We start from the raw sequence: 12,375 nt of genomic DNA on the forward strand, positions 1-12,375 counted from the left end.
AAAGCTGTACCCCCGGCTTCGCTTATATACGTAAACGATAGGAAATAATCGAATACGGGCAACGACTATGGTAATTCGTCTTTCACCAATAGAATATCGAAAGGTGGGGGGAAGAGGGTCTTTCTGACAGGTGTCATGTTGTGACTGAGCCATGAGAGTTAGCTGCGTATAGTGCAATGTTACATAAAGGGGTTAGCTTAGAAGAGTAACGAGATAGATTTTCTGTGTCCATAAAAATTAAAATTACTATAAGAATATTTTTTGGATTATCCGATCACAAAACTTCTATTTATAATCTTCTTAATTTGTATTTATTTACGTGAAATTAAATAACTAAATAATTTATAATATATGATAAATAATATTTACACCCTCTGCTTTTTCAAAGATACATTTACATATATATAGAAAGTTTTTAATATTTATTTAAATTTTAATGTGTCAAAGGCATGATTCAAAAATTATTTTTTTCATACTATTTTCGTATTTGCTTATTTATTTTTAAATAAATTATGTGTTACTTGCATACTTTACAATTATAAATATTATTTTTTATATTAAATACTACGAGAACACATGTTATCTATATATCTCTCGTCATTCTAGATTTTAAAATTTAGATAAAAATAATAACTTATTTTTTATGAAAAAAAAAATCATTTTTTCAAAAGCTTACTTGGTGCAGAGTTTTAGTCTGATGCTTAATATTCTTTTTCCCGAATGTTTTTCAAACTTTTTGGTTACTTTGTGCAATTTTTGCAGAGATTCTTTACTTCGTTACTTGGCCTAAGTTTATTAAAAACATCGAGTTGCTCCGATGATATATTTATATAATTGAGTTCTGTTATATATAATTATTTTTATATATTCTTTACTTATTATATTAATATGATTGATCAAAATATTTATATTATTATATTAAAAAATAATAATGTAGTCAATTATATTAATAAAATATATAAAAAATACGTAAAATTAACTACACATAAAATTTTTATATGCAATTTTACTGACATGGCATATTCATCACGGATTACAATGCTTGCATTAAACACCTCTTCTTCTTTTCTCTCTTTTTGTTTCAGCCATCATCATGTTAGGAATGATATTCTGCGATATGATGACTTGTATTAGAACTGTTAGGTAGTTATTAGTTACAAATTAGTTAGAGGTGGTTAGTTTGTTAACAGAATATTTAACCTCAAGTGTTGTATATAAATACTTTTTCTTGCGTACAAACTATTATTCTGTAAAAAATTAATCTCCATAAATATAATAGTTTTACATTTTTTTAATTAAAAATTCTATTTATAGTCTTCAAATTAGAATAATATGTGCGAACTCTTTATTAAATGAGAAAATAATATACCCTTTAATAAGAACTTTTTTTTTAAAAAAAGAGAATGTAGAGATACATGGAAACTAATAATAATTTATCTATGTTTTATTTGATATGCATAATATAGAACATGGAAACTAATAATTTTCCTAAAAACATAAATTCAAATGAATAAAAAAAAAAGTATTTTTGAAGAAAATACATGCTTCTGCAATTGACTACACTCCCTAACCATAAAAGCTAAGGGTAGTAAGCTTACTACCTTATCACTATCCATTTACTACTTACAAAGAATTTGAAATTTTTTGTTTTATTATTATTTTCTTTTAAGTATTTTTTTAGCATTCTTAATTATTAAAAAAAAGTAAAAAATATATATAATTTTATTAATAATCACTTCCTTAATTATTAAATAAAATAAAAAATTAAAATAAATAAATAAATAGTAAATAGATAGTAGGAGAATTGTAATTCTATCATTTTTCAGAAGGTAAAAGCACAACAATTTTTTTTCCTATTTTAGTAATGGTACGGAAGTTAACAAATGACAGTTGCCTTAAATGAAAGGAAAAATATAGTTGCAAGTATAATTATGTACTAATTTGTACACCAATGTGATATAATTGATCAAAAAGTAGATTTTATTAAAAATAATATTAATTTAAATTTTAAATATAAATAAATTAATATTAATATACAGATTAATACGTGACTGTATTTATATATAGCAAAACTCTAAATGAAAACATTGGATAATTTATCCATTCGAATGGTTTTAAAGACCAAGCAATCGGGGGAGCTTGATATCATGTCAATCTAACTGGGCTTGGGCCCAAAAATAAAATATTCAACATATAAAAAAATAGTTTTTTTTTTTTTAATAAAGAAAAATGGTTTCTAAATCCTTTTTTGTATGAATTATTACGAAATGTCCCTCGTTGAATTTGAATTGAATAAGGCTTTCTTTTTCCTTATATTTTGCTGTTATTGATATGTTTCACTGTTACTTATACACGATCACATGTAACCAATGAGTTGAATAGTTTGGAAGTTATAGGAAACGTTTTTGATGTCTAAATCAGTAATCATAATAAAAAAAACTTTTTTTTTTAATACCAATAAATTAGATAGTCTTTACGTACAAAGATTCTATGTAAATAGAGCCAGTGAGATTTCTATTATTAAGTAATAGCGAGCTTATTCGCTATTCGAAATTCAAGTCCTATAATGAAAAGTTTATCTATACTCAAACGATTGGATAATTTTTTTTTGTTTGGAGAACTCTCAGATATTTATTTTTTCAATCGTCAAGATGGATTGGGTAATACGATGTTAGATCTAGTAGTTTTTAATAAAAATATATTTACAATTTAATATATCACATTAAATTATATCAATATATGAATTTTAATTTTATAAAATTTGTTTCTCACTCTTAAAAATATGACATGATAAAATTCCTTACTTTTTTTTTTTTTTTATTTGCTCCTTTCCCATCTTTTTGATTGATTCAGTTAATAATTCCCATTTTTTCTTACAAAGAAATGTTGAAAAATAAAAAAGGCATTATGGCGCTGTTTGGATTTAGAATTGATCTTAGTTCATCTCATTTAATTATTATAATTTTTTAAAAATTTCATATAAAATATAATAAATAATTCAACTTTTTTAAATTTTAAAATAATAATAATATTAAAAATAATATTATAATAATAATTTATTTAACTTTCATCTCATCTTAATCTACTATTCAAACATTAACGAGCAGCCGGCAGATTCACTGGACCTTTCGGCCAAAGATTTTCATTCAATGCATCTATATATATACATCGTAACCATGAATCATAATGCATTCACTTTCAGGAAAAAGTTTTAACTTTTATATATCCATTTTACTGCGACTATAAGCTGGATTGGATGGATGGTACTTTTGACGCATATATATTGCAATACCCACTCACCAATTATATTAATCAATTGCTGTTCGATTAGCATATCAATTAATCTCATATTTTACTCGAACTTATCAGAACCTTTTCTTTAATCATTACTCATATAAATGGGATTAAGATTATCAACAAGACTCAGATGGCTCCATTTTCTTTTTACAATATTGAAGAAGAAGATAAATAAAATATGTAGATCTCTTAATATTGGATTTTGCTAATATATTTATAGGGTGTGCAAAATCTGCATACTCTATTTAAAAAAGAATGGATACGTAATCTATTATTAAAAAATTAATTTTTTATTTAAAAAATATACGAGACTTGTACGTACACTATAAGAATGCAAATATCATTTATCATTTTATTATTGTAGAAGCATTTGAGGTAATAATTAATTCATAAGATTTGAGCTACTAAAATCATTAAAAACATGAAGTACTCTTGATCATGGTACGTACTAACTTAATGGCACGACTCTTGGCAAGAGATCAGAAGAAAATTGACACGATGGTTGATGTGGGCAAGGTTACGTGTAAATTATTATGGTCTGCATGAATATAATCCATTCTCCGAACACATGGTGGACAAGTTCAATACTAAAATTCTAGCAGTACTAAAAGCTTAACGTCCCAGCAATTAGCTAGACGTTGTCAGCCGATCAATGTGATCGTGAAGAATATATTCTAATTATCTGTCAATATATATCTTTTTCCAATTCTGGTAATTACATGGTTTATAACGATTTAATTGGCAATCTCTACGAGCCAGAAAAATTAAAATACACCAATATTCCTCCCAGCTTTATTCATTTTCAATTAACATTTTTTTTTTTTAATTTCGATCTTAACCAGCATCATATGATGATGTGTATACTATTTAGACCAAGTAATGTAAAGTATGCATATATATATATATGTATATATTCTTTATAAATAAACGGATTCCGTTAAAAAGAATAAATTTTTTACTCATTTTTATCGTGGAGTTTACATTTTTATAAAGAAAATGAAAAAGACTTATTTATTTGAAGTTGCACATGATATTTAATCAGTTACGTACGTAATTGGAGAGTACCATGATCTATTCATTTTAGCCAGAGTTCAAAATGTGTGTGATACGTGAGGTTTTCTAATTCAGCCACTATAAATGAGCCTCCTCGGTTTACTAATTAACCAACGTTAATTCTCTCTCTCTCTCTCTCTCTCTCTCTCTCTCTCTCTCTCTCTCTCTCTCTGCGTGTGCCTAATATGATACGCTAGCTAGCTGCTTAATTGATCTCTCTGTGGGTGGGTGCATGGGTGTGTGAGGCAGTTTTGCATTGCCAGGCCGTGATTATAAGCACCTGCATGGCCATGGTGGTACTGATCATCAGAACTCTCTTGGCCATATTCCTGTCTTTGTTCATTAAAATTGCTCATGACACTCTCTCATGCTACTTTCTAAACCCACGACGCATCAAGAAAATCATGGAGAGGCAAGGAGTGCGCGGCCCCAAACCCCGGCCTCTGAAAGGCAACATCTTGGACATGGCCTCCCTTGTTGCCAAAACCACCTCCCAAGACATGAACTCCATCAATCATGATATCGTTGGCCGTCTTCTCCCGCATTACGTCGCCTGGTCCAAACAATACGGTTTGCATGCTTGGCCTATACCTTCCATACTTTCGTATCCATGATTTTCGTGGATATTATCATCACCCAAAACTCACACACACACACACACACACACACGCATATATATATATATATATATATTTCTGATCCTCTGCTTCTTCGTTGCAACAGGAAAGAGATTTATATTTTGGAATGGGGTAGAGCCCCGGATGTGCTTGACGGAGACTAAACTGATAAAAGAGTTTTTGTCCAAGTACAGCACGACGTCCGGCCGATCATGGCAACAACAGCAAGGTTCAAAACATTTCATCGGGAGAGGTTTGCTGATGGCAAACGGCAAGGATTGGTACCATCAGCGTCACATCGTAGCTCCGACCTTTATGGGAGACCAACTCAAGGTACGTACGTACAAGTGTATGATCATTAGATCATAATACTGCCATCGATCACCTCAAATTTCACTTCAATCCTATATATGTTTTTTTAGTTCTTATTTCCTTGTTTGTTTTTTGGATGCAACTAAAATATAAGAATCATGTACGTTACAATTTACAAATGGTTGGCTATGATTTTGTGAAGAGTTATGCGGGGTACATGGTGGAATGCACTAAGGAGATACTCCAATCACTGCAAAATGCTGTAGAATCAGGCCAAACCGAGTTCGAAATTGGTGAATATATGTCTAAGCTCACTGCAGACGTCATTTCTAGAACTGAGTTCGATACTACCTACGAGAAGGGAAAGCAAATATTCCATCTCCTAACTGTTTTGCAACATCTTTGTGCCCAAGCAACCCGAAGGTTGTACCTTCCCGGAAGCCGGTGAGCTATATATAAACTAGTTAATTTGTGCATGCGCATTTTTTTTATCTATATATATAAATATATACATATATTTTCCCACGATTCTGTCTTTGACATAAAGCGGATATATCTTTTACGTGGTTGGGTTTCCTTGTCTCCTTTAAAAGATTCCACCTTTTACTTTAAGCTAAGCTTCATCACTGTTATCTTTTATTTTTGTTCCACCACTTTCAGGGAAGTTCTAGCTAGTATGCTTCAATCTGAATAAATCTTCTCCAAACTGGTCATTAATTACTAAATTCGGCAATATTTCTTGATATTTTTATATGTAGGTTTTTTCCCAGTAAATATAACAGACAAATAAAAGTGATGAAGATAGAGGTGGAGAGGTTATTAATGGAGATAATTCAAAGCCGAAAAGACAGTGTAGAGATTGGCCGAAACAGTTCATATGGAACTGATTTGCTGGGTCTGCTGCTAAGTGAGATGCAAAAGAAGAGATCATCAGAGGGTGGATTTAGGTTAAATTTACAACTGATCATGGATGAATGCAAAACATTCTTCTTTGCTGGACATGAAACCACTGCCCTCTTACTCACATGGACCATCATGTTACTAGCAAGCAACACCTCTTGGCAAGAAAAGGTTCGGGCTGAGGTGAAGCAGGTCTGCGATGGTACTGAGACGCCCTCTGTTCATCATCTTTCCAACCTCTCCTTGGTAAGAGCACTATTATTATCATTATTATTATTGCTCTCACTACCATTTTTTTTTTTTTTTCCTATAATGGTTGGGGTCGGGGGATACTAAAAGGTATAGTTAATGTAGGGAGATCTGCCAGTCGCCATTAATTATATCAATGCATTTAACCAGAACAGGTTTTTGGCAAAAATTTATACGTAGCCAGATCCAACTTGTGGCAGTACTGGTTGCAATTGCTATTAGTATAATGTCATGTATAAGAAAAAGTCTAATTGCAAGCGCACTTATGCATTAATATGTATATTAATTTATTATAATTGATCAAAAAATAGATTTTATTAAAAATAGTACTAATTTAACTTTTAAGTATAAAAGAATCAGTATTGATACGCAGATTAGTACGCGACTTTACTTGTATGTAGCAAAACTCTATGTACAATCTTGGAGTACTCCTTCCGCAATCGTTTTAGAAAAGAGGGTGATTTATTATTAAAAAAAAAATTAATGTGAACGTTATCAACTATAAAGTATATATAAACTATCAAGTATCAAGTATATATAAACTAGAATATAATGATGCATGGTTCTGTCGAGTATAATTTCTTATTGTTTTTATTTCCATTGTAGGCTCGTTTTGCATAGTATAAGTGTTTCATTTAATTTAATTTTATTATTATAAGCTTTTAAATTTTTATATAAAATATAATTATAAATAATTTAATTTTTTCAAATTTTAAAATAATAATAATATTAAAAAAATAATATTCTATTAAAATTTTATTCAACTTTTAACTTTTATTTAATTTATTTCATCTCAACTCACTGTTAAACGGTAACTAAAATTCATGATAAAAAAAAGATGTATCCACAAGAAATCGGTACATTCTAGATTTGTTGCTATAAAATTTTCAAATAAAATTTAAATATTAGTAAAATATTGTTGAGATTAATTGTCAGATTCTTCCATTTTTTCAAATTCACACAGAAACTTTATGGAATATTATTTCTCTTAACCTTTTCACTAGGATCAAATTCAAGTCCAGAACTATTGAAAAGTAGAATCGTGCAATACTCGACAGCACCTCGCGCTGTCTTTTATAAGAAAACGAGGGGCTGGTTTGGTAGATGGAGATAAAAAAAAATAGCAATCAAATAATTTATAAATAATAGTAAAATAATTTAAATTAATATTTTTATAAAATTTTAAAAAATAAAAGATAAAAATTTAAATAAAAAATTTATAAAAATAAAAATAAAAGTTAAAAGATATAATTTTTGTTTTAAGATTTAAAAAATTTAAAGAATCAATGATTTTTTTAGTGACTTAGGCTCTTAGCTAGCTGGCATTGAACATATCAGTTTTATTGCTCATCATTCCATATATCATACGCCACACGTCACACGTCACACGTCACATTCTTCTTTTTTTTTTCTTCTAAATTAATTAAATTCTTCTACTCATAATCTATACATCACATATTTGATAAGGAAAAAAAATTAAAAATTATGTATTGTATGTTGTATATGAATAATTTGTAAAAAAGAAAATTAACATATAGTTATATGGCCAAAAGATTACCAAAGAATTCAGCATTTCGATGTGTAATTACTTTGTTGGCAGAGGTCTGAAACATATATAATACAAATGATCATGATATAATGCCAAAAAGGGTCTTATGATTACCTAAATCCTACCTTTGTGTATTCCTGATATATATTATTCTTAGGTAGATCATCTAGTTCTTGCTTCAAATAATGGCAAAATTAATTACATTTGGCACTGTCACTCGGTACTTTGCAGTTAAATATGGTAATAAATGAAACTCTTCGACTCTATCCGCCGGCAACTGTTCTTCCTCGGATGGCCTTAGAAGATATTAAACTCAGTGATCTGCATATTCCAAAGGGTCTATCAATATGGATTCCAGTGCTTGCAATTCATCATAGCAAAGAATTATGGGGCGAAGATGCAAACGAGTTCAACCCGGAAAGATTTGCTTCGAAATCATACACACGGCGTGGCCGGTTCATCCCTTTTGCTGCCGGCCCCAGAAACTGTGTTGGCCAAGCTTTTGCCATGATGGAAGCTAAGATCATATTATCCATGTTAATCTCGAGGTTTAGCTTCACCATTTCAGAGAATTATCGTCATGCTCCCGTCACTGTTCTCACGATAAGGCCTAAGTACGGGGTTCAAGTATGCTTGAAGCCCTTAAACCCTTGAAATTATTATTATTATTAATTTACTACCCAATCTCTCGTTGACGTGTGTTTATTTTTTTTTTGGGTCTCCATCTTTTTCAATCTCCCTAGCTAAAATCTGATGCCATGCATGCATTAGTGTTTGCCTTTAATTGTGTCATTATATATAACTAGGCTAGTCCGCAATATCTATATATATATATATAAAGAGCCTATTTAATGGAATTTTCTTATTTTAACGGAAAATCTTGTTTTACCGTTAGTTTTGTTATTCTTGTTAAGTATAAATTAAGCCACTGTTTGTGGCCATTTATGTTGTTTTAACGTTTGAATTCCAGCACCAAGTAACTATTTGTATCCATTGCTCTCGCTTCGTCTTCCACATTAGAGTTACCGATGTGCCTTGTCAATAGCTTATGCCAACCCCCAAAATCTTCCTTGGAGTATTCAAATCCCTCCTTCAGCGTCGCCCCAAATCTCTCTCTCTCTCTCATGCACAGCCGCTCAGCTTGACGGCATCTTCACCGACCACCCAGTACTGCATCGATCTACTGTCGCAAGCTCCCTCTAGTATATATATATATTCTATAATTATAAATTCCTTATAAAGTAGTTGTTAGCTAGGACTGTTAATATTGATCATCACTGATCAAGTCGTCAATATTAATGAAGAATTAGCGGCTTTTGCTTGTATTGATCATCCCAGTCATTCTGATCCAAGCTGGCTTTTGATGATCAGATTGTGAAGTACAACGTACGTCGTAGTAGTGGATTAGGCCAAATTAGGCTTAGGCCATAGAACTATGCATGCATGGTTTAATAAACCTCAATGTTTATGCTGGTATTTCCTGTAATAATCATGTGTAGGTCTCTCTACATATAATCACAAGGCTGACTTAAGCAGATATATACAAGCTGACTCGGTACTGAATGCATGTGTGTATACACATACGTACGTACATACATACAAGAAATTGTAGTGGAGCTGGTTAAAATTGTGGAGGTGGGTGGTGCATGGGGGCTATAATCCAAGAAATTAAGCCCTTCAAATTATCACCTTGCATGCTCTATATATACATACGCGCGATCAATGTATTACGATGGTCAATAAAACCAAGCTGTACTGCGTGGTAAGTAGTCCTATGATTAGGACTAGATAATATATAAACCTTTGATTCCGTCCCGATGATCTGCTAGAATGAGTGGGTCTTAGTGGCCACAAGTTGGTGCATGAGGGTTCTCTCTCTCTCTCTCTGAACTGGTGTATCATGTATATTGTTGGTTGTGGAATTGATAAAGTAAAAAAAAGCAGAAAGATAAAAGATGCTAAGGAGTTTTCTATATATTGATGAAAAACTTACTGCGTACAGTGTGATGACTAGCTCTATATATAGTAAGTACAGTAGTGTAAAAGAATGAAGCAGAGAGAAAAAATAAAGAATCTTTCTAACAAACTTTGCAGAAGATGCTAACGGAATGCTAGTATTTTTATTTCTAGAAGCATCTTGTGATTGGCTGATTATTTGGATGACTCTTGGCATCTTGCTGTGATGAAGTAGCTGGCATGGTGTGCTGCTGTGATGACTGTATTACTTGATTTAATATCCCCCCGCAAGATGGAGAGTGGAGATCAGTAACTCCCATCTTGAGCAACAATGAGTAGAACATGGGGGAATGGAGGGCCTTAGTTAAGAGGTCTGCAAGTTGCTGCTGTGAGGGTGTGTAGGCAGTGGAAAGAACTCCTTCTTGAATTTTGTCCCGAATTAGATGGCAGTCTAATTCAATGTGTTTGGTTCTTTCGTGAAAGATGGGATTTGAGGCAATGTATAAAGCTGATTTGCTATCACAATAGAGAGTGGCTGGTTGAGGATGAGGAACCTGAAGATCAGTGAGGAGATATTTGATCCATACGATTTCACATGAAGCAGATGCCATGGAGCGATATTCTGCTTCAGCAGAACTTCTTGATATGGTTGTCTGTTTCTTGCATTTCCAGGAGACAAGAGATTGGCCAAGGAAGACACAGTAACCTGTTGTTGAACGCCTGGTGTCTGGACATGATGCCCAATCAGAATCGCAGTAGACAGTCAAGTGACATGAGGATGAAGATGAGAAGAACAAACCCTGTCCTGGAGATTTTTTGAGGTACCTCAGCACTTTATAAGCAGCATTTAGATGAGGAACCCGTGGTGATGACATGTATTGACTCAAGATATTAACTGAGTAGGAGAGGTCAGGCCGTGTAATAGTGAGGTAGAGAAGTCTTCCAACCATGCGTCTGTATTCACTAGGATCATCCAATAATTGACCTTCATCTTTGCACAATTTAATATTTGGATCCATTGGGATTAAACTTGGTTTACAACCAAGCAAACCAGCATCATGTAATATATCTAATGTATATTTCCTTTGACAGATTTGTATACCAGTAGGATTTCGGGCAACTTCTAAGCCCAAAAAATATTTTAGATAACGAAGATCCTTGATTTTGAATTTGGTGGCTAAAAAAGCTTTTAAGGCAGAAACAACCTTGATATCATTAGAAGCTACAATGATATCATCAACGTAAACAAGTAATGCAATGAATGAAGGACCATTGCCTTTGGTAAAAAAAGTGTAGTCAGCCCGAGATTGAATGAAACCAAATTGAAGTAAAGATGAGAAAAATTTGGCATACCATTGCCGAGAGGCCTGCTTGAGGCCATACAAACTTTTCTTTAACTTGCACACTTTATTTGGGTTGGAAAGGGAGTAGTCAGGAGGCATCTTCATGTAAACTTCTTCATTTAATTCTCCATGTAAGAAGGCGTTATTTACATCAAATTGATGCAAACTCCAGCCTTTAATAGCAGCAATGGCCAATAGAGATTTGATTGTGACAAGTTTGGCAACCGGTGAAAAGGTTTCATTGTAATCAAGTCCTTCTTCTTGGGTATACCCTTTAGCAACCAGGCGTGCCTTGTGTCTTTCTATAGAGCCATCTGAGTTGTATTTGAGGCGATAAACCCATTTTGAACCAATTGCTTTCTTTCCAATAGGCAGATCAACAACATCCCAAGTATGATTCAATTGTAAAGCATCAATCTCAGCATCCATGGCTTTGCGCCATTCTAAAGATTTGACAGCTTGGGAATAAGTGGTAGGTTCAGAATTTTGAAGAATGGTAGCAGCAAAGGCAGCATATTTTGGAGACAGATTTTTGTTGGATAAATAAGAAGACAAAGGGTAGAGAGAAGCATTACCTTTTACCTTGGAGGTTGGTTGTGAAGAGGGAGTCACAATGACCTGTTGACAATAATAATCTTGCAAGTAGGAAGGAGGTTTCTTTTGTCGAGTGGATCTTCGTGGGCAGAAGGAATGTTAGGAGTAGTAATTTGAGTGGTGGGGGATTGTGGGGTGGACTGCGTGTTAGGGAAATGAGGCTAGGAGGTAAAAATAGAAGTGTGAGGTGGGGGGGTAGTATGTGTAGGTAAGGGACTGATTGGGCCAAGAAAAGGAAAGCATGGTGTAGAAAGTGAGGTGCTGCTGTGATTATTGGACATGAAGGAGGAATTGTAAGAGAAAATGTGCTCATAGAAGATGACATCACGGTAATGAAAGATGGAATTGGTGTCAAGATCTAGTAACTTGTATCCCTTGATGCCAAAAGGATAGCCAAGTAAAATGCATTTTCTGGCACGGGAATCAAATTTGTGGCGGTTTTGTTTGATGGTTGATGCATAACATAGACATCCAAAGGTCTTCAAATGATTATATGTTGGTTTCT

At 32.6% G+C, this 12,375-nt stretch overlaps 1 protein-coding gene across 1 annotated transcript; it reads left to right on the forward strand.

The window, feature by feature from the left end:
* The first annotated feature begins 4,547 nt into the window (after positions 1 to 4,547).
* LOC122308186 (cytokinin hydroxylase-like) lies at positions 4,548 to 8,680 on the forward strand. Its single transcript, XM_043121377.1, has 5 exons — positions 4,548 to 4,920; positions 5,074 to 5,300; positions 5,482 to 5,723; positions 6,038 to 6,425; positions 8,209 to 8,680. The coding sequence occupies exons 1-5, from the start codon at positions 4,635 to 4,637 to the stop codon at positions 8,629 to 8,631; spliced, it is 1,566 nt and encodes a 521-aa protein (XP_042977311.1). The 5' UTR covers positions 4,548 to 4,634; the 3' UTR covers positions 8,632 to 8,680.
* The last annotated feature ends 3,695 nt before the right edge of the window (positions 8,681 to 12,375 follow it).

This window comes from Carya illinoinensis, chromosome 4, assembly GCF_018687715.1.
Source record: "Carya illinoinensis cultivar Pawnee chromosome 4, C.illinoinensisPawnee_v1, whole genome shotgun sequence".
Classification (NCBI taxonomy): Eukaryota; Viridiplantae; Streptophyta; class Magnoliopsida; order Fagales; family Juglandaceae; genus Carya; species Carya illinoinensis.